Source organism: Dermochelys coriacea, chromosome 9 (genome assembly GCF_009764565.3).
Source record: "Dermochelys coriacea isolate rDerCor1 chromosome 9, rDerCor1.pri.v4, whole genome shotgun sequence".
NCBI classification, from domain to species: domain Eukaryota; kingdom Metazoa; phylum Chordata; order Testudines; family Dermochelyidae; genus Dermochelys; species Dermochelys coriacea.
In genome coordinates, this window is record NC_050076.1 from 62,372,405 (window position 1) to 62,395,989 (window position 23,585).

The 23,585-nt window shown below is 45.7% G+C and overlaps 1 protein-coding gene across 4 annotated transcripts in view; it reads left to right on the forward strand.

The window, feature by feature from the left end:
* BCORL1 (BCL6 corepressor like 1) overlaps nucleotides 1–22,945 on the forward strand; it is a 45,857-nt gene extending 22,912 nt beyond the window's left edge. For all 4 annotated transcript variants that reach the window (XM_038416820.2, XM_043492116.1, XM_038416823.2 and 1 more), the window contains 3 exons: nucleotides 98–175; nucleotides 6,428–6,581; nucleotides 21,276–22,945. In XM_038416820.2, coding sequence (XP_038272748.1) covers nucleotides 98–175; nucleotides 6,428–6,581; nucleotides 21,276–21,555 — 512 coding nt within the window. In that variant the 3' untranslated portion in view covers nucleotides 21,556–22,945. The remainder of the gene's footprint in view (nucleotides 1–97; nucleotides 176–6,427; nucleotides 6,582–21,275) is intronic.
* The last annotated feature ends 640 nt before the right edge of the window (nucleotides 22,946–23,585 follow it).

The following is a 23,585-nucleotide window of genomic DNA, read 5'->3' on the forward strand; positions in this document are numbered from 1 at the left end:
CTCTCTGCTGCTTCCCCCAAGAGTCCTGCTGATGAGAGGATGAGAATGTTGCATAGCTGCTCTACGGGTGCCTCCCGGCCTTGCTTTTCTCTTGCAGATTACCTCTCGGATCTCCAAGGGCGTGCTGATGGGGACCCCCGAACAGCATGGGATTTCTACAGCAGCTCTGTACTGGGTGAGTTCAGCTGATTCTATCTCCCCCTGCAGGGCAGAACATAGTGTGGCCGCTGGATGTGGGCTGGACAAGGGTCACACAGACTGGGACTTGCTTAGCCTGTGGGCCTCTCTCCCAACCCATGTATAGAAGGAGAAAATGAGCAGGGAGCCCTCACTGGCATGTGATCTGCTATAGTTTCACACCATTCACTGGTTCAAGAATTTACTAGTTCCTGAAAGGGACTTTTTCTTCAAATATTCGTCCACACGGATCCCAATCAAGGGTCACACGTACCCTACGATCATGAGATTAGCTTCTTTTGCCCACTGTTAGTTGGAGCTATGCATGTACCCTGCATGCTCTTGAGATCCTCCTCCAAAGGCATAAAGGACAAGGGGCTCCAGCCACCACTCACTCCCTTCCTGCTGCCCGTGGCAGCAAGGTAGAACTGCTTCAGTGTGTTTCACTACCCTGTAGCTATAACTTCTTTGTTACTCTAAGTGCAGATGATGTTTTTATAGTTAATGTCTTGGTAGTCCATTGGCAAAATAAAGAAGAGAAAACCTTTTTATTTCTTCAGGGATTCTTCCAAGGTATTGCAGAGGCTAAGTCTCTAAGCTTTAAGTCATGCCCAGCCTGCAAGGCAGACATTCTTTTAAATGATGGGTATTTTAAATGTCTAGTGCTCAATTTGTGTATCTCTTTTGACACAAATTCCAAAGGCTAGAGATGCACATTTAAAATTATTTTTGTTAGATTACTCCATGAAGGGAGGGTCTGATTCAGAGATCCTTTGGCAGAAAGAAGCCCCTACCACTCCATGACAGCATTAAATCAGTGCTTCAGCTATTTGTGAGGTTGCTCCCAGATCTCAAGTCTTTGTATTCAAAAAGACCGGGTATTTGTCAAAGGCTGCTGATACTCCAGCACAGATTCCCTCTGATGAGTCTGGCTCCAGCTTCCCATGACAGGGAAAAAAAACCTTCTCTGAAACTGTCCTGGCACTTATCCAGTACCCAATACTAGTTTAAAAACAGAGTGAAAACATAGCCCTCATCTGACTCAGTGCAGGCTCTGTCTTCTAAATCCTGATCTGCTGGCTACAACAACTATGGTACCAATTCAGTACCGTTCCACATCAACTACCACCACTTTGTCTATCTTGAATGTCACTTCTGTGCGGTGATGAAAGACCAGCATTGGTGACCATTTCTACTTCAGTATCTATGCAATGAATATCACAGATCTTGAAGTCAGCTGTTTTCAGCACATCTGGAGACCTGAGCCGGTATCTCCTCTACTTGATGTTTCTCCCTTGTCAATAAATCTCTCATTGATACTGGAGTCAAGAGTCCCAATAATGAAGATTTCACTGCACCCAATATCTTCGGTTTCAGTTTCAATATGGCATCACATAGTATCAGGTTCTCCACAATTTTCCTCAGCTCCACAAAGATCAGCACCTCTTTCAGAAGAGGTGTATTCTTCTGCCTCATCATCACTTTCAATCTATAACAGAAGTCTGTCACCTAGCACTGCCTCCTTTTCTCCTCAGTCAACTTGTGAAGGGTCCCTGAGAAGAGGGTTTCAAGATGTTCTTCTTCTCATCATACAAGACAGTTCAGGAAGATCTCGGAATTGTTGGATCCCTCCGTCTTGGACCCACATGCCTTATCCATATTGGATGCAATCCTGGCCATATGACCTCCTTGGAGCCCACAGCTCCGTTCACTCCATATTCTTCTAAAGCTCCTCTAGTTAGATCCACCTTAGGATGTTTATCTCTTTCACAACCATCTCATCCACCTCACAAAGTGCTTCTCAACACCTGGTTCAAGAATTCCTGAATGAAGAGGATAACATGGATTGCTATGATGACCCTTTGGTTCCATTAGCTATTTCTTCATCTCCTCATGAAGTTATTTATCCTTCGGTATCTTCCACTGTCAAGGACTTAAAGGCCTTGCAGAACCTTCTGAAGAGGATCGCTGACACCTTAAAAATTCCTCTTTAGGTGGTGCAAGAACAGTCACATAGAATGTTTGATTCTATTGCACGCTGTTTATGAAGGCTGTTTGGCGATACCCGTTAATGGAGGCATTCTCGATCAAGCCAGGGCCCTTTGGCAGACCCTGGCCTCCATCTCAGCTACCTCCGAAAGAGCAGGCTGTTGCTTTCATGTTCCAAGTAAAGGCTCTGAGAACTTTATACTCACCTGGTTTCAGGTTCATTGGCTGCTGCCTAGGCACAGTCAGCCAAGATTTACTCTTAGAGGAAAAATAACCCAAAGAAGTTGGACCTATTTGAGAGGAAGGTCTATTCCTTGCTTAGCCTTCAAGCCAGTATTGCAAAATGCCAGGTTTTGTTACCCAAGTATGATTGTCTCCAGAGGGAGGGTCTGCCAGGGTCGTCTTGTGTAAAGTTCCACAGGATTCTAGGGTTGAACTTAAGTTTCTATATTTAGTGGGTCATTGCAACAGTGGTTCTTCAAGCTGCATTTGATGCCTCCAACACTGCCACAAGTTCAGTGGTAACTTGCAGACACCATGTGTACAGTGTTTGGGCTCCAGACAGCCCAATAAAGGATTTACCCTTTGATGCTCATGGCCTCTTTAATTCTAAAGCACATGAAGCATTGCACGCATTGAAAGATTCCAAACTGATGCTTCATTCCCTAGATCTTTATACCCCAGCCCAAAGGAGGAAACCATTCAAACCACAGTACCAAGTGAGATAGATGCCTCCTTCCTCTTATTTTTAACACCAGGGACCATCAGAAACTTTTAAGAAGAGGCTTTATTATCAGAAGCAAAGGGGTTCTGCTGTAACATCTCACAACACATCAGGCCCAAGGCAGCAAGTTTGATGCCACAGTTGAATGCCTGAACCAAATCAAGCATTTCTTCCTTCCATTTGGCATTTGCCTCTCTGATGCATTGGCTGCAATTACTAGATTGCTGGGTCTCAGAGTCATCCAGAAGGGCTATGAGATACACTTCCAATCTGTGCCTACTCCTCACCCTCCAAACAATCTTTTTTTCAGGGACCCCTCTTGTGAGAGCATGTTTTCATCACTAATCTCATAGAATTCCCCAGAAGGGCTGTTAGGGATTGATGTTTGCATCTCGATGTCCCACAAACAGTCTGGTGACAGATGCCCCCAAACAGGGCTGGGGAGAGCACAGCTAACTCATTTGCTAACCCAAGATTTATGGTCCACCTACAGAATCCTAACTACATATAAACATACTAGAACTTGAAGCAGCTTGTCCAGTTTGCAGAGCATTTCTACCTCTGATTCAGGGCACCACTGTCCATGTTTTGACATAGTACTACTGTGGGGCACTGTGAACAGGCAAGGAGGAGCAAAATATCCCCCTCTGTGTCTAGTTGCCTTTCTCCTCTGGGAATGGTATGTTCAGCATCATGTCCATTTCATAGTCCTACTCTTATCTGAATTCCAAAATAATGCAATGGATGTACTCAGTAGAAAATGCTCTTTTCCTATGAATGTTTCCTAAAAACTCAGTTTTTTTGAGAACTTTTCAGAAGTGGGCCCTTCCCACCATAGATCTGTTTCCAACCAGTCTAAACAACAAATGTCCCATGCTTTGCTCCAGGGGAGGAAGAAGTCCAGGCTCCCTCTCAGATGCATTTCTGATTCATTGGGACAGGAATCTGCTCTAAGGGTTTTCCACGCGATCCCTCTGATCCACAGCGTTCTTAGGGAAATAAAACTAGACAGGGCTCAAGCCATCTTAATAGCCCTGGCATGGGCATGACAATTTTTGTACTCTGATATGGTATATCTATTGATTCAACTGTAATTCAAGCTACCAGTCACTCTAAACATCATATCCCAGAACTGAGATCTGATTCTAAACCCAGATCCAATGTCTACATCTACTGGATTGGAGGCTCTCTGGCTGAGCTTGAAGATAGATGTTGCTCAGCAGAGGTACAGAACATTCTCATTCAGAGCCAAAATCCTTCAAGGCTTATGGGGCCAAATGGAAACGTTTTCAGTATGGGCTTCTCACGCTAACTTTTCTCTTGTGGGTGTGGGTGTGTCTGTTCCTCTCCTCCTAGATTACCTGTCTATCATTGAAGCTTTCAGGTTTCTCCAGAAGTTCTGTTAAGTTCACTTAGCAGCAATATCTCCAATACTATAGGAGTGCATTTTTTTCCCCTGGTTCTCCAGTGACCAAATTTTGGAAGGGGCTGTTCTGTCTGTTAAGGATTCCCCCCTCCCCTTTAGACATACATGTAATCCTCCTATCTCAGAGCCTCCGTTTCAACCTACATCGTTCTGTTCTTTGTGTTTTGTCTATTAAGACAAGATTCTTAGATTGGTGCTCTACTTGCAAACCAAGTAAAATCCAAGCACTGATGATAGGACCACCTTCCATACGGACAGTTACTCTCTATTCTCATTCTAAATTTCTGCCTCGTATGTTCTCGGTCTTTCACTTTAATCAGTTTTATTCTCTTACAAGTGTTCTTTCCAAGACCTCACTCATCCCCTGCAGATGCTATCTTATATTATTAATCCTCAAGAAGACAAAACCATCGCACAGATCACCCAGGCAATTTGTCTTCTGGTGATAAAGTCCAGAGGACTGGCTGTTCTGACACACACACTCTCAAAATGGATGTCAGACTGCATTAGAATTTCTAGTGAACTGAATAAAGAGTTCAGGCAACCTCCTCAGCCCTTTTAAGAGGCATCTCTATACTCAAAATCTGTAGAGCAGCTCCTTGGAGCTCCATACATTCCTTTATAAGCTGCTATTCTTTAGTGTCATCCTTTAGATCTGATACACAGTTTGGCAGGGCATTCTTACAGATCTTATTCAAATAGGACTCTTGGCACCCATCTGCCAGATACCTAAAGTGGGATCAGTGTGGGCAAATACTCAAAGAAGAAAGAATGGTTACTTACCTTACAGTAACTGGTTCTTTGGGATCCTTTGTCTACACAGATCCCACCATCCACGCTCCCTTCTCCTGACTGTGGAGTCTCTTTGCCTTGGGGTTTCTGTATTGGTGAAAGAACAGAGTGGAGGTTGGGGCCACTGAGCCCTTTATGTCCTTGGGTGAGGGGCTTGAAGGCATGCAGGGGCATGAGTGGCCCCAACATATACTGCTGGCAAAAAGAGCTTTATCTCATGTGCATAGGGCCCAGAATGGGATCTGTGGAGGTAAAACGTCTCAGTCATCGTTACCGTAAGGAGAGTAACTTTTCCCAGCTTTTCATGAGCCACAGGACAGAGTCACCACCACAACTTGACCAGCTGAGTAACTAGCTGTCTGGTGCACACAGCCCACTGCAATGCTCCAGCTTGAGCCATGGGACTGGGCCGGAGGCTCAGGCAGAATCTGGTGGCACTGGTCTATTAGCGGCTGGAGGGCATGGGCTCAGGAAAGATGTTATCGATCAAACTGTCCCGAGCCAGCATTGCAGGGAGGGACGAGAACAGGAACTTTGGGAGGGACTCAGCTGGTACTCCCAAGTCTACCATTTGATTCAGAGCAGGGCAGGGAATTGCTGGACAATCCCTGGGGCTGAGCCCTTCCAGTGGGAGATGCTGGGGTGGATGGGAAGTGTGAGACTCAATTGGGCTTTGTTTCTGAATTTGTTGTGGTATTTTGTACTCATGCAGGTGAGACGTTAGTGGCACTGGGTAGAGCTGGGCAGCTTGGGCAGATGTGCAAATTTCCTCCACATGCCCCTTTGCTAGTAACCCTCAATCCTGACCTGCAGTTCTGGTGCACTGCAGTTCTGAGCCACATGTACCCCCTACTTCCCCTAGACTGGCTTCTTGGTCATGTCACATTGATCTGGTGGCTTGTGATGCACATATATGGGTCCTAAAGTAAAAAATATGTCCAATTGAAGCCTGGCTTCTAGCAGTGGCTGTTCAGGGCAGTGGGCAGCTGTGTACTGGGGTTCCTCCAGCAGAGTTTGCAGCCAGCAGTGCAGGTTTCATTTCTCTGATGGTACCTTTGTGATACAGATCACAATCTAGCAGGTGAAACCCCTTCTTTGGAGACCTGGAACACCACCTGTAGTGTCCTGAGTGGGCTGGGAGCAGAAATGTGCAGTAAGACACCAAGCCCAGATTCATGCCCAGGGACTCTGAGCTTCATTCTTGGTGCAAGAACAGTTTCTGTCCCTCTCTCCATCTCCTCCCCAGTTCCTAGGGAAACACTGTGCACCACAAGAGTGAAAGTATGGGAGATGCCAACACCTAATTTTGCTTGTTTCAGAGGGGAAGGATGGGATTGGGTGCGACCTTCTGCTCAACCCTCCAGGAAGCTCTGATCAGGAGGAAGAGGAGCAAGAATCAGACAGCTTCATGTTTGAGTTCTCAGACAAGCCCCTGCTTCCTTGCTATAACCTCCAGGTGTCTGTCTCACGTGGGTGAGTGTTACTTCCTCTTTGCATAGCAAATCCTGGGCAGAGCAAATTTTGGGACAAATTTGGGCAACCAGTGAATGTATTGAGAAGTGGAAGCAGGAACAGAAAACATGAATCCTCAGGTTTAGCTGAGAGTGGAAGTAGGCCCCAGGCTGCCCTCAGAAGGGGGAAGAGCAATATGCAGAGTACATGGGCTGTCTCTATACTGAGCAACAGATGATGCCTGCTTGAGCACTTTCGAGAGCCTTCGGCAACTGCTCACCAAGGTAACAGGCACTGTAGAATCCCAATAGAGAATGTTAATGCTTTGCACGTACCTTGCATATTCCATTGGTAGGTCTCAAAGCACTTTGCCAAGATGGGCGAAATGTCATTATCCTTATCTGACCAACTTCTGTTGGTGAGAGAGACCAGACTTCCTCAGGTCTGAAGAAGAAGAGCTCTGTGTAGCTCAAAAGCTGCTCTCTCTCACCAACAGAAGTTGGTCCATTAACGGATATTACCTCACCCACCTCGTCGCTCATATCCTGGGACCAACACAGCTTTAGCACCACTACAAACATTATCATTATGTGACAGTTGGGCGGTGGCAGCATGGAGAGGTTGCAAGTTCCCCAAGGTTACACAACAAGTCAGTAACAGAGTCAGGAATAGTACTCAAGTATCTTAGTTCCCATTTTGGTGCACTACCCACTGCACAGAGTTGTCTCATAAAGGCATAGAATATGGACCATTGTTCCATTCAGGAATGGAAGGGAGGACACAAGCCTTACAAACCCCAAATAAAAAGACGAAAATAAGAGGTCAGAAATCCTGAACTTTTGGGTGGAGAATAGCACAGAAGTGTGAAAGGTCCAGACAAGAGCAGTGAGTTGTGAGACGTGGGGGGAATTCCATTCAAGAAGAGAATAAAACACCCCAGGCTATGTGGTTTAGGAAGGAGCTCAGACCAAGGCCTGTAAAAGAATGAAAAATGCAGATGAGAGCAACAGTTTCTGTAGTTCATTTGTTTGTGAACTTCCTGTCCTAAACTCTTGTTTAGTATTGCTGTACACTTTTACAGCTTTGACTTCCTGCCCCAGAAGTGGGTGTGTTTCAATGTTGTAAAGAATTGAGTGGAGATCTTTTGGGATATATTTACAAATTTAAAGTTATTCTTATTTACCCTTTTCCATAAAACAAGCACTGGAGTCACTGGATTAAAAGACATGTCATTTCAAAATACTTAAGAAATAATCTTTTTCGAAGTGAAGTGCTTTTAAGAACTACTTAGGATGCAATATGAGTTCCCTGATGAACTCTTTGCTGCAGAACATTGAGGCAAACAGATGGATACATTTCATAGCTAGAGTAAATGCATGTATATGAGTGACATCTACAGTTACATTAGCTGGGATAAAATCACAAGGCCTATCAATCTTTAATCTTTCTGGCATAAGCACATTGCCAGTTGAAGACATGCAGGGATATCCCTGTGGGACAGTATAGCAGTGGTAGATGCATTCTGCTGGGAATTGGTTACTCTTGGCTTGCCATACTCAGGAACCTGAGCTCTTCATACACTAGAAAACCTGTCTTTGTTTTACCCTCCATAGCTGCGCTTGCTTCTGTTCAGCTCCAAGAGTGGCAGTAACAGCAGCAGCTTGTGTAGACTTGCTTCTGGGATGCTGCTGGGTTTTTTAATCATCATGCATGTCATCTGACTCTGCTCAAGTCTAAGCGACACAGTACTTAAAACACCCCCATGACCGATCTACACTAGCACCCCCACAAGTTGAGCTGTGCCAGTTGTAGCAATGGGGGGAAGCATCCTAGTGTAAACAAAGCCTTGAGTTGAGTGGGGCAATTAAGTGGGGGGTTTCGGTTCGTTGGCAACCCTGAAAAATCAAAAACAAATTTCAGGTCATAGTGGGGACAGACCCACACTTACCAGTTTGTGAATCTATCCAGAAAAGTATTTCTGGCCAAAACTATTTAATGAATTTGTGTCAAATTCAGGGAGAGTTTTGAGACTACCAAAACTGAGGCTTTTGGCAAATAAGCTATTTCTCTGAAAAAATTTGAGCAGCTGTAATTTTTGAGTATTCATCTTTGTTTTCTCCATCTGTGAAATGGGGCCTATGCCCACTTCACGGTGTCGGTGAGGGTGAGGGGTTGAGGCTCAGCTGATGTATGTAAAGCACTCTGAACACAAAAAGTGTTAACACAGGGCTCAGTCAAGGCTCCCTAGTTATGGCTGAAACTACGCTTCTCTTAGAATCAAGGCATCTGTCATGGCAAACTGAACCTGAATTCTCCAGCGTGGGCCATGGATTCTTTTCAATATGCTACAAATTTTTTGTTAACCATGTAGCTGCATCCTATACGTATGCAGGGGCAGCTGAGGAAATCCACTGTGGGAGCTCATTCTCCAGCAGCCCTTAAGAACTGTCCTTACAAGAGAGGCCCCTTGGCACCTGGGAGATTGCTTCAAACTGTAGGATAAATATAGTTCTTCTTCGAGTGCTTGTTCACATCTATTCCACATTAGGTGTGCGCGTGCCGCATGCACGAGCATCAGAAACATTTTCCCTTAGTGGCTCCCGGCAGGCCCCCTGAGTGGCACCACTGCACTGTGCATATATATCCCGGCCCAACCCCCTCCAGTTCCTTGTTACCTTCCGTGTTGGAACAATCTCTCTCTCTCTCTCTCTCTCTCTCTCTCTGGTAGAAGAGCAGTCCCTTAGTCTTTAGAGTAGCTGTTATCAGTTAGTTTACATACAGATTGTGGACACTTAAGTCATTAGGTGCTTGGAGGCCTCCAGCACCTGCCCAGGCCACGGCTTCAAGGCTTGTGCCACGTGCCGCAAACCTATGCCAGTTAGTGACCCCCCACGACTCGTGTGTACGTTGCCTGGGGGACAGACATCAAACTGAAAGGTGTAGGATTTGCAAGGCGTTTAAGCCAAGGACAAGGAAAGAAAGGGACTTTCACCTAAAGCAACTGTTGATGGAGGCCGCATTGCAGCCACCAGGCCTGGAGCCCTGGATGTGCATTGAGCACTGGCGTTCTATTTAGAGCGCACCAAGCCCTTTCGCAAATCCACGTAGCTATTTGTGGCTGTAGCCAAGAGGATAAAAGACCTCCCAGTGTCGGTGCAGCGGATTTTGTCTTGGATTACAAGCTGCATCCGGGCATGCTATGAGCTCGCAGGTGTTCCGGCCCCGGTGGTCAGGACCCACTCGACCAGGGTGCAGGCGACTTCCATGGCGTTCCTGTCACAGGTCCCGATCCAGGAGATCTGTAGAGCAGCCACCTGGTCCTCTGTGCACACCTTCATGACCCACTGTGCAGTCAACTAGCAGGCCAGAGAGGACGCGGCAGTTGGCAGAGCGGTCTTCTGAGCAGTTATTCTGTGACTCCTACCCTCTTCCAGATGTAAGCTTGTAATTCACCTAATGTGGAATGGATGTGAACAAGCACTTTGTCGTAACTGTTGTTCTTCGAGATGTGTTGTTCACGTCCATTCCACCACCCACCCTCCTACCCCTCTGTCGGAGTCACTGGCAAGAAGGAACTGGAGGGGGTCAGGCCGGCAGGGGTATATATGCACAGCACAGTGGTGCCACTCAGGGGGGCCCCGCCAGCCTGACCAGAGCTGCTAAGGGAAAAAGTTTCCGATGCTCGTGCACGCAGCGTGCACACACCTAATGTGGAATGGACGTGAACAACACATCTCGAAGAACAACAGTTATGAGAAAGTAACTGTTTTTTGCAGTTAAAATGATCAGTAGTAAGTGAGTTAATATGAACACTACCATTATGTTGGGCTTCAGTGCTAATTTCCCCTTGAGATGAACTAACCATTCCAACCGCTAAGGGTACGTCCATGCTACAACAGGAGGTGTAGTTCCCAGCTTGGGTAGATAAACATGCTAACGTGTAGCTCTAGCAGCTTAGGCTAACCACCTGAATGCATACTTAGGATGTATGGGATTGTACTCTGGGTTGCTAGCCTGAGCAGCTGCCCCTGCCGCCGTGGCTACTCTGCTATTTTTAGTTCACTACCTCAATAAGAGCTAGCATGTATTCATCTACACAACCTGGGTATTGCACCTCCAGTTTCCATGGCTAAACAGCAGAATAAAAGAGGCAGTTAGAGATAAAAAGACATCCTTTAAAAAATGGAAGTCAAATCCTACTGAGGAAAATGGAAAGGAGCATAAACTCTTGCAATCAAGTGTAAAAGTATAATAAAGCAGGCCAAGAAAGACTTCAAAGAGCAACCAGCTAAGGACACACAAACTAATAGCAATAAATAAATAAAGTACATCAAAAGGAGGAAGCCTGCCAAACAGTGGGGCCACTGGATGATCGGGATGCTAAAAGAGCACTCAAGGAAAACAAGGCTGTTGTTCAGAAGCTAAATGAATTCTTTGCTGCATCGGTCTTAACTGAAGAGGATATGTGGGAGACTCCTACACATGAAACATTCTTTTTAGGTGATAAATCTAAGGAACTGTCCCAGATTGAGGTGTCAATAGAGGAGGTTTTGGAACAAACTGATAAACAGAAATAAGTTACCAGGAGCAGATGGTATTCATCCAAGAGTTGTGAAGGAACTCGAATATGAAATCGCAGAACTACTAGCTGTGGTATGTAATTTATGGCTTAAATCAGCCTTTGTACCAGATGACAAGAGGGTAACTAATGCAACGCTGATTTTTTAGAAAGGCTCCAGAGGCAATCCTGGCAATTACAGGCTAGTAAGACTACCTTTAGTACCAGGCAAAGTGGTTGAAACTATAATAAGGAACAGAATTATCAGACCCATAGATGAACATGAGATGCTGGGGAAGAGTCAAGGCTTTTGGAAAGGGAAATCGCGCCTCACTAATCTATTAAAATTCTTTGAAGGAGTCAACAAGCATGTGGACAAGTATGATCCAATGGATACAGTGCCCTTGGACTTTCAAAAAGTCTTTGACAAGGTCCCTCACCAAAGGCTCTTAAACTAAGCAATCGTGGGATAAAAGGGAAGATTCTCTCCTGGATCAGGTTTCAGAGTAGCAACCATGTTAGTCTGTATCTGCAAAAAGAAAAGGAGTACTTGTGCCACCTTAGAGATTAGAAGTGAGCTGTAGCTTATGAAAGCTTATGCTCTAATAAATTGGATAGTCTCTAAGGTGCCACATGTACTCCTTTTCTTTCTCCTGGATCAGTAACTGCTTAAAAGATAGGAAACAAAGGGTAGGAATAAATGGTCAGTTTTCACAATGGAGAAATGGAAATAGCAGGCTCCCTCAAGGATCTGTACTGGGACCTGTGCTGCTCAACGTATTCAGAAATGATCTGTAAAAAGGGGGTAAACAGTGAGGTGTCAAAATTTGCAGACAATACAAAATTACTCAAGATAGTTAAGACCAAAGTTGACAGTGAAGAGTTACACGGGAGTCTCACAAAACTGAGTGACTGGGAAACAAAATGGCAGATGAAGTTCAATGTTGATAAGTGCAAAGTAACGCACATTGGAAAACACAATCCCAACTATGCATATAAAATGATGGGGTCCAAATTAGCTGTTACCACTCAAGAAAGAGTCATTGAGTCATTGTTCTCTGAAAACATCCGCTCAATGTGCTGCGGCAGTCAGAAAAGTTAACAGGGTCAGGAACTATTAGGAAAGGTTTAGATAATAAAACAGAAAAAATCATAATGCCACTATATAAGTCCATGGTACACCCACATCTTGAATATTGCATGCAGATGTGGTTGCCCCATCTCAAAAAAGACATATTAGAATTGGAAAAGTTATAGAGAAGGCAACAAAAATGATTAGGGGTATGGAACAGCTTCCATAGGTGGAGAGATTAAAAAGACTGGAATTGTTCAGCTTGGAAAAGAGATAACTGGGGTGGGGGGATTTGATAAAGATCTATACAATCATGAATGCTGTGGAGAAAGTGAATAAGAGTGTTGTTTACCTCTTCACATCACACAAGAATCTAGGGGTCACCTAATGAAATTAATAAGCAGCAGGATTAAAATGTAATGCATAGTTAGCCTGTGGAACTCATTGCCATGGGATGTTGTGAAGGCCAAACCTATAACTGGGTTCAAAAAGAATTAGATGAGTTCATAGAGGATAGGTCCATCAATGGCTATAAGCCGAGATAGTTACAACCCAACCCCATGCTCCGGGTGTCTTTAAACCTCCAACTGCTAGAAGGTGGGACTGGACAACAGGTGGTGGATCACTCAGTTGTCCTGTTCTGTTCATTTCCTCTGAAGGATCTGGCATTGGCCACTGTCAATGGGGATAGGATACTGGGTTCTATGGAGCATTGGTCAGACCAAGTATGGCCGTTTTTATGTTCTAGCATAAATGCACTCTTAGAAATATTCTTCAACAGAGATTCTGGAGTACGGTGATGTGTCAATAGGTGGATTTTCCTGACTGAGTTCATGGCATGCACCTTGATTTGCAAACCTTAGCTTTTGATGTGAAAAGGACTTTTCTTTCAAATTCTTCATTACTGCTGTTGATAGGACTATAATATTTTGCTTAAACTGCAAAAAACAAACAAACAAAAAGGCAACATAAAAATGATCACTCCTCTTTCGGTCCCTGCTTACTGGAAAAATATGAATGTTTCCCCATTTACATATTCCTACTGTTTAAATGGACATGTGCTCATGGATAGGATTGATAGCCAGAAACTCAAAAGCCCTTAGCATTGGTCATCACTGTGTGGGTTGCTGTTACAGCAGACAGACATTTCAAGTGGCAGTGTTTAGTGTTCAACTTTCAATTGCAAAAACTGAAAGGCTCCAGTGTAAGTAATTTTGACAGGGAAATGTGTCAAGTGCCAGTTTGCAAAGGACAGAGAGGAGGTGGAAATAAGTGGTGGTATTTCCTCAGGCTGCCATATTCTGAGCTTCACCCACTTGTGATGCCAAAATAAAACAATGCAGATCTTCATAACAATCGCCCCTCGTTTTTTCTTGCATGCTTTAACTGGCAGTGACCATGCAAAGGAGTGTTTAAAAAATTGAGTTTATCCTGCTGCATTGTTTTTGTTTCTTTGACTTATAAAGGAAGGGCTGGAATGTGAAGGTTTTTCACTGTTTTTTTGCCTTAACCCTTGTTTACACACACACACAGTACTGTTTAATTAAATCAGTTAGGCCCTGACGTAGTTGAGTAGTGCAGCCCCCAAGTATAGATGCTCTGAAATAGATTTGAGAGGCCTGAAAGTGACTTTAGCTTAGTGCCCACACGAGGGGATTGGCACCAGTTAAACTAAACCAGTTTCTAAACTGGTTTAGTTATAGTACAGTTTTTGTTACAAGATGTAAAAACTCCTTTCCCTTAATTGCTCATCTTTTACTCTCTTGACTCTTGTGATTTCACCATTGCATTAGTTCTTCAGTCCATCAGTCTAGATAGGATCTGAATTTCTCATGCTTAAAGTAGAAATAAAAACTCCGGTGGGCGGCAATGGACACTTCAGCTTTTCTTGATGCATCATAACAAAAACTGGGAGGGGCACCACCCCAGCTTTCCTTTGGTACCTGGTCCGCATTCCCACTCCGCTTGTCCAGTCCAGGCAGAGTTTCTCAGATCCACATGGACACAATACAGCCCAATACATGTATTTGTATATGCAATGTACGACTATGCTTTGCTGTGAAGCACCGCGTGGAGGACCGCAGTTGTTTTGAATGTGGCACTTGGACATCATACTACATTTGGAGGAGGGAGGTCTCTGGCAGCTCTGAAGGAGCAACCAGTACAATTCAGCTGGTGAAGTTTTTGGCATCTACATTGTTTGCTCTTGCCCAGAGACTGCCCTTGTGTGCTAGCTGTTACACAAGAACACAGCATGACAAGTACCAAAGAGCGTACATTGAAGTCTTTTCACCACATGCTGTGGTATGCACATAGGTCATTATGTGCTGTAAATAATTTGACAGATAGTTTTTATGCATATAACCCTATATCTGATGAAGAGACCTCAGTTCAGGAAGACTTCTGGATTGGATGCTTTATTTCAAAATAAGATAGAAGCTGAATGGTGCCTGGTTTGGCCATCCTTCTAGCTGCCACTGATTTCCCCACCTCAAACCAAGTCTGTGTGTTAGGACAGCAACTTGTACCAAAGACTGGGCCTGAGACCTTTCTGGACATGTCCCTGTGCAGCTTCAAAATACCACCTGGAGTAGGTTTACTGAGGAGGAGCCCAGTGAATTCCAGACTGACTTTCCTCTTTGGAACAAGAGGAGAACTGGGCCTCCTCGGTCCCTGCCTATCTTGTAAGGATAGTTCTTAAGGGCTGCAGGAGAATGAGCTCCCACGGTGGATTTCTCAAGGTTCATGGGAGCATCCTTTTTTCCTTTTTGTAGACCTTGAAAATTCCATCAGAAAACACAGGGCTCATTAAGGCTAGACGGTTAGCAGCCAGAAGTCAGAGGATGCCAGCCCTCATGTAATAAGGCATTATGGTAGAGGCTTAAAGACATGCATATACTGCATTATTGAAGAAATAGTATATCATACAGCTGTTCTGACAGCCTTGAAAGTTGAGCAGTGACTGGGGGGGGGCTCAGTGCGAACTTTGGCCTTCCCTGACTTCAGACTGTTTGAGTGCAACTTGGACCTTCACCCAACACAGTGCAGTTGATGGAATTTCTCAGGATTTTTTTGTACTCCCCATAAGTGTAAGTTACTGAAGCCTGTGCCTGGGAATGACAGAAGTGCCAAGTGTTCTCTTGCCATCACCAGAGCTGGACTACTGCTGATAGCTGGATTTTCCAGCGTCCCAAGCATGTGTACATTTATTTTTACATCTGGCAGGCCATGAGACCACCAGATCTTCACTCACCTGCTGATTGCAGGCTTGCTTTTGTCCTGTTTCAATTCCAATGCAGTGTTAGAGACCACTATTACAAACCAGAGCTGTAACTGTGTCTTCTCTCAAAGCAACTGGCAGACAGTTTCCAAATAGCACCAACTGCTAATACCTAGCCGGGACACTTTGTTAGACCAGTTGCTAGCACCCTCTTGCAATTAAAATGAGTTTGATGGTAATGAGACCAGGCCCTCACTCAAGAAGCCATCACTAGACACTAATGACCTCACTGGTCTATTCAGGGGTAGTACCATATGATTGGAGAATAGCTAACATTGTACCTCTATTTAAGAAATGGGAGAGAGTGAACTGGGCAATAACATACTTGTTAGTCTTGCAAGGCTTTAGAACAAATTGTGAAGCAAAGGATAATTACATTCATGGAGTTAAACGGTAGAGGGGATGTGATGCAACATAGGTTTACCAAAGGTAGATCATGCCAGGGTAACCTGACTTCCTTCTTTGAGACAATAACTGATTCTTTTAGAGAAGGGAAGTGCACAGATCTAATATACTTGTGCTTCAGTAAATCATTTGGCACAGTACCACATGGGAAATTATTAAATAAATTATGGAGAATGGGGATCAGTACAAGCATTGTAAGGTGGATAAGGAACTGGCTAAATGGCAGAAGGCAACAAATTGTTGTGAAAGGTGAATTATCGGACAGGAGGGAGGTTACTAGTGGAGCGTCTCATGGATCGGCCTTGGGACCGTCTTAGTCAATGTTTTTATTAACGAGCTTGGCACAAAAAGCAGGAGTGTGCTAATATAGTTTGCCGATGATACAAAGGTGGGAGGCATCATCAGTACAGAGGAGGATCAGAACATTATACAGGAAGATCTGAATAAACTTGAAGACTGGAGTGACAGAAATGGGATGAAATTCAATGCACTTAGGGTCTAATAATAATAATTTCTGCTACAAGCTGGGGCTCATCAGTTGGAAATGGCTGAGATGGAGAGAGACTTGGATGAATGGGTCAGTCAGGATGACTATGAGCCACCAATGGGATGCAGCTGTAAAAAAAGGTAAATGTGATCCTGGGATGTATCAGGCAAGGTATTTCTAGTGGAGGCTGGGAAGTATTAATGCCACTGAAATTCTGTGTACAATTCCAGTCACCCATAACTGGAATAGGTGCAGAAAAGACCAGGGGAATGGAGGGCCTGTCTTACAAGAGGAGATGGGAAGAGCTTGGCTTATTTAGCTTAGCCCTAAGAAGACTGAAAGGGGATCTGTTTGCTCTCTGTAAATGCATCAGGAAGGTAAATACCAGGGAGGAAAAAGAGCTCTTTGAGCTCTCTGTTGGCACAAGAACAAATGGGTATAAACTGGCCATGAACAAATTTTGGGCTGGAAGTTAGAAGGTTTCTAACCATCCAAGTAATGAGGTTCAGGAACAGCCTTCCAGTACAAAATTGTGGGGCAAACAACTTAATTAGTTTTGAGAGAGAGTGGGACAAATTTCTGAGTCTGATTGTATGATGGGGTTGCTTTTGATGGTTGGGGATGGGCTTGGTAGCCCCGGGGTGGGGGGTATCTCTTCTAGATTATTTTGTTTCTAAAAGTTCATGCTTCAGGGCTTCAGACCGCCATCTGCAGAGGTCAGGAAGGGATTCTCCCTCTTCCCCGCCCATGTATTCTCTTTTTTTTTTTTTAAATCTCTTTCCTCTAAAACATCAGGGATGGCCTCGGCTGGAGTGGGCCAGTGCTCTGAGGTGGCACTGAGCATTTTCTCTCTCAGGTGCTTGGCTGGATGGTTCTTGCTCACATGGTCAGGGTCTAGCTCAGAGGTGGGCAAACTACGGCCCGCAGGCCACATCTGGATCGCGGGACGCTCCTGCCTGGCCCCGAGCTCCTAGCCAGGGAGGCTAGTCCCCGGCTCCTCCCCCTCTATCCTCCCTCCCCTACAGCCACGCTGCCGCGTGGGCAGCAGAGCTGCATGCTCCTGTTGCTTTGAGCGGCATGGTAAGGGGGTGGCAGCGACGCACGAGCAGCAGTGGGGGGGTTTGGTACGGGGTCCCAGGGGGCAGTCAGGGGACAGGGAGTGATAAGGGCTAGGGGATCCTGGGGGGCAGTCAGGGGACAGGGAGCAGGGGACGGTTGGACGGAGTGGAGGTTCTGTGGTGGTCAGTGGTTGGGGAACAGGGGGAGTTGGATAGGGTGTGGGAGTCCTGGGGGGGCCTGTCGGCAGGGGGGCTGAATAGGGGCTGGGGGTCAGTCAGGGGACAGGGAGCAGGGGGTGTTGGATGGGGGTGGGTCCTGGAGGGGGGCAGTTTGGGGCAGGGGACCCTGGGAGGCGGTGGTCAGGGGACAAGGAGCAGTGGGGGTTGGATGAGTAGGGGGCCCTGAGGGGGGCAGATAGGGGACAAGGGCTAGGCTGTTTGGGGGGCACAGCCTTCCCTACCTGGCCCTCTGTACTGTTTTGCACCTCAGTGTCGCCCTCAGGCCAAAAAGTTTGCTTACCCCTAATCTAGCTGATTGCCATAGGTGGCTGAGAAGGAGTTTTCCACCAGGTCAGATTGGCAGTGACTTCGGGGGGTTTTTGCCTTCCTCTGCAGTGTGTGTGGGTGCGGCTCACTTGCCTGGATTATCTGGGTTATCTGGGTATCTCTCACTTAATCATCTCCCTGCCATAGCAGAGGCCTCAGATACAGTGTGCCTTGTTCCCTTGTTCTCTGCCTGTAGCACATAAGTCTAGTGTCCTGTGGACTGAGATACTTCGATCTCATCTCAGTTGTTGGGTTCAGTGTGTGAGTGCTGGGTGGTGTTGGTGGCTTGTTATATACAGGAGATCAGACTAGGTGATCCTTTCTGGCCTTACACTCTATGACTTTGACAAGTCAGCTCTGGATTAATCTGGAGTCCTCCAGGCCTGGATCCCTATCATTCTAGTTTCTGGCCTGGGAATAGTTCACAGACAGGACTGGGTCGGGGTCAGTGATCTTCTGGCTGAGCAGACATATCATATGTCCGGGCTGCTGCTGTTGGAGGGAACCAGTTCAAGCCTGTGGGGAACACAGGGGCCCAGCATGTGAGTGCTCCAGTGGAGATTAGGCCATGAAGTGCACATGCCCAGTAAGGTGTCAGTTTCACCAGCCAGTCTGGCCAATGGCTTCTTCCTTCTGCAACGGGCTCCAACTCCCAGGACAAGACAGAGTCAAGGGCAGGTCTGAATTCTTGAGCCCTGGCATTGTGGGGGATGGGTTGTTCAATGTGGCTTTGGAGGGGAGGCCCTAGCCTCATAGATTCCAAGGCCAGAAAGGACCATTGTGATCATCAGTCTGATATACTGTATGATATAGGCCGTAGAACTGCCCCCAAATAATTCCTAGAGCAGATCTTCTAGAAAAACATCCAGTCTGGATTTAAAAATGGTCATTCATAGAGAATCCACAACAGCTCTTGGTAAGTTGTTCCAATGGTTAATTACCCTCTTTATTAAAAATATACACCTTATTTCCAGTCTGAATTTATAGAGCATCAACTTCCAGCCATTGGATTGTGTTATCGCTGCTAGATTGAAGAGCTCACTTAAATTAAATATTTGTTCCCCATGTAGGTATTTATAGACTATAATCAAGTCACTCCTTAACCTTCTTTTTGTTAAGATAAATAGATTGAGCTCCTTGAGTCTGTCACTCAAAGGCATGCTTTCTAATCCTTTAATCATTCTCATGGCTCTTCTCTGAACAGTCTCCAATTTATCAACATCTCTCTTGAATTGTGGACACTAGAACTTGTCACAGGATTCCGGTAGAAGTCACATCAGTGGCAAATACAAAGTAGAATAACTTCTGTACTCCTACTTGAGATTCCCCTGTTTATGCATCCCAGAATTGCATTAGCTCTTTTGGCTACAGAGTCGATTGGAAGCTCATATTCAGCAGATTATCCACCACCTCCCTCAAATCTTTTTCAGAGTCACTGCTTTGCAAGATGGAGACCCTATCCTAAAAGTATGTCCTACATTCCTTGTTCCTAGGTGTATACATTTACATTTAGACATGTTAAAATACATGTTGTTTCCTTGCACCCAGATTACCAAGCGATCCAGATCTCTTTTCCTGTTGTGTTAATAATTTACCTCTCCCCCAATTTTTGTGTCATCTGCAAACTTTATCAGTGATGATTTTGGTTTATTTCAGGTCATTAATAAAAATGTGAAATAGCATGGGGTCAAGAACCGATCCCTGCAGGACACCGCTAGAAACACACCCCGCTTGATGATTCCCTGTTCACTATTACATTTTGACATGTATCTGCCAGTTTTTAATCCATTTAATGTGTACCATGTTAATTTTAATCTTTCTAGTTTTTAATCAAAATGTCATGCCTTACAGAAAGTAAAATGCCTTACAGAAATCTAACTATTAGCAGTGTTACGTTTATCTACCAAACTTATAATTTTGTCAGGAAAAAAAAAAGTTAGTTTGACAGGATCTGTTTTGCACAAACGCATGTTGAATGGCATTAATTATATTATACTCCTTTAATTCTTTATTAATCAAGTCCCATATCAGCCACTCCATCTTATGGGGATTAGTGTCACTGACAGGCCTGTAGTTAGCCGAATCATCCCATTTACCCTTTTAAAATACTGGCACAACATTAGCTTTCTTCCAGTCTTCTGGAACTTCCTTGGTGTTCCAAGACTTATTGAAAATTAACATTAACAATCCAGTGAGCTCCACAGTCAGCTCTTTTAAAACTCTTGGATGCAAATTATCCAGACCTACTGAGTTACAAATGTCTAACTTAAGTAGATTCTGTTTAACATCCTCCAGCAAGAATGTTAAACAGAATGGAAAGAGTGTAATCATATGATATGTTTGTCGTCTATTTTTTGCCAAATACAGAACAGAAATATTTATTGAACACTTCTGCCTTTTCTTCATTATTATTGATAATTCCATTTCCATCTAGTTAATGGGCCCATACCATTGTTAGAATTCTTTTTGTTCCTGTTATACTTTTAAAACTCCCTCTCATTTTCCTTAACTCTACTGGCCGTAGATTTCTCCTTGTGTCTTTGCTTCCCTTATCAATTTTCTGCAATTCCTAGTTTCTGATTTGTATTTGTTACTATCACCTTCCCCTGTCTTCTATTTATTATACATATTTTAAAAAAAAATTTATAGCTGCTTTCACTTCTAGGTTGTTTTTTTAAACCAATACTACCTTCTTCCTTGATGGTTGATTTTTTTTTTTTAAAGAAGTCTAATAAAGCTTTCTTAAACAATTCCTAATGATCAATCACATTTTTCTGAATAAATTCTTCCTCTCGGCAGATTAGGCTCATAATTGTTTTCAGCTTTGTGAGCTTGGCCCCTTTTTGAAGCACCAGCTACATATAGCACTGATCTGGACTTTATTCTACGTGCATGTTATAAATGTGATCAAGTCCTGATCACTTGTACCTAAGTTACCATTCATTTTAGTTCAGTGATCAGATCCTCTCTGTCAAGGTCTGTCATAGCATTCCCCAGAGTTAGCTGCAGTGCTTTTTGAGTTAGGAAATTGTTGTCTATAACATTAGAAATTCCAAGGACATTTTAGTCCTGACAGCATGAGACCTCCAGTATATGTTACTCAAATTAAAGTCCCTTGTTATGCAGCTTTTTCCCCTTTCTGTCCTAGATAGGTGCAGAGGAGCCAGTTTTCATGTGATTAGCAGACACCAACTAATAGCCCATCTTGTGCCGGATCTGTGTGGCTGGGCTGTTTCCTCTAGCGCTGGTGGGGGGGATGTATAATCGGTCCCTCCTCGCTAACCTGTGCCTCTCTCACTGCTCTCACAGGCCCTGCAACTGGTTTCTCTTCTCTGACGTTCTCAAAAGGCTGAAGCTTTCCTCCCGCATATTCCAGGCTCGCTTCCCGCACTTCGAAATTGCTACCCTGCCCAAGGCGGAGTTCCAGCGTCAGGTGTCCTCGAGCCAGCTACTGGCCCAGGAGGAGGTGCCAGAGAGCCCCGAGCCACGCCCCCAAGGCCCTGCAGAGACTGTGGAGCTGGTGCGTTATGAGCCAGAACTACTGCAGCTCCTGGGCTCAGCAGTGGAGTTCCAGGCCTGGAGCAGCTGACGGGGGCTGAGGCTCTCCCTGCATCGGACTGCATCATGAGGCAATAATATGAACTGATGGGAAGCAGCCTTTTCAATGCCAGCAGCGGGGCCTGGAGTCTTTGGCTGTTTTGTTCTCTGCTCGCAGCCCCTGAACTCCGACTGGGGAGAGACTCCACTTGTCTCCAAGGACTTCCCAGGGTCCCTTTCTGATGAGCAGCAGCAGGTGCAGCTCTCTGCAGGTTCCCTTCTAGCTTAGTCGGAAAGCTCGGACCTGCCCCACTGGGCTCTCTTAGCTGGGCCCTCCTGGCTATAGGACCATGGGCTCTGAAGTGGGGGACAGTGGGTGCTTCTGCCCTGCCCCACCCCATAGAACCGCGCCTCTCTCTCAAGCTGCCCTCCCCGCAATGTCTTCCATAGTATTTATTTAATTAGTATTTAATTTGTAATGTTTCTTTTGTTTCTGCTGAGTCTGTATCACTGTGATTATTTGAGTCCCGGGCTGTGGTGAAGAGGGCTTCCTTTGGCCCTTCTCCCAGAATGCGCCCAGAGGACACTGCTCTCCCATGAGTAGCTTGCTGTCCAGTGACCGAACCGCTGCGGCCTGGCGGCAAGGGACCAGCTCTCACAACAGTCCCCAGGTTAAATTTTAGGGCCTGTGGGCAGCCCCCTCCCTCACCAGCTTCTGCTGGGGCTGTTTCCTTCCCAAAAGCAAGGCCAGCTGAGAGCTGTTCTCCAACCCAGGGTTCAGTCTCCCCCAGGTGCTCACCTGGGTCTCATGCATTTCACTTACATCGCTTGTTTCTGGATTCTTCTGGGCCACTTTGGAGAGGCAGCTGCAGTCCGAGAGCCGCTCCAAAGCTGCAGGCAGGGACTCTAGCTGCCTCCCATCCTCATGGGCTCCTGCTGCTGCCGGAGGACCATTCTCCTTGATGCAGCATCTGCATGCAGACAGGCCCCTTCCTCCACCCCTGCCTGTGCCCCTTTCTTCTGTTCAGAGGAGCAGTTCTACTGCAGAGAGCTGGCCTGAGGGGGCAAGTGCCTGCCCCTGGCAGGAGCAGAGAGCAGGGCTGCACCGCTGTGTAGATGGTACAGTTTTATTGTACAGGTGCTAACAAGGATGCTGAGGACTGGACAATCTGTTTCCTAGCTCTCCCCTGTCCTGCCCTGCAGTGGGAGTGTTGGGTTGTTTTTTCTTTGTGTTGTGTTTCGTCTCAGCCGGGGCAGTTGTAGCCTCCCCCGACCACCACTTGTCTGCCTCCCCCTCCCTGGGACCAGACAGCTCCTTTTTTAAGCTGAGGGTTATTGCCTTTGGGTGTGTATTCTGGCTGCTCTTTCTGATTTCTGTTTTATTATAAACAACCGGCTGTGGTGTCAAAAAACACTTATGTACAGAAAAACCTGCATCAGGCCCTCTGCCTCCTGACTCTTCTCTCGCTGTGTGTATAGTGTCCCATTACCCGTGGGGGGGAAGTGGCAGGGGGGAAAGCACTGTTCTTGGGATGAGAACGCCTGTGCTGGCGGGGTGGAGAGAGAGAAATGACCCTACCCCTTGGGCTCTGTGAGTTCTCTGTTGTCTGCATTGTGAGATTCACTGCTACAGCCCCTTGTTACTGCTGAGTAAGAACCCAGTCCTGCACCCTTGCTTGCCTGAGGGTAGCATCCTCCTCCAGTGTGCTCTCCTAGAGCCTTTGTATCTGCCAGGCAGGGGATCAGCTGAGAGCAGGCTGCTCTCTCTACCACTCTGCCCCTGTAACCCAAACTGCTTTAGTGCAGCCTGCTCCTTTTCCTGCAAGTAGAGGGGCACCTATGCTTATAGCTGCAGCAACTGTGCCCAGTGAGATGACACAAAAAGGTAAGGCTGGGCTCTCGCTCACTCAGCATTTTAAATCTTCAGCTGTGCTTCAGCCTAGCTCCATGGAGGAGCTGTTACTCCCAAGGCCAGAGTAGTACCGGCCTTGGAGCCTAGGCCTGGTCTCTCAATGTTTGTAACGTGTTATGAAGCTTCTGGGCACCTGCTCACAGGTCAGGGCAGCAGTAGTGAGTAGCATA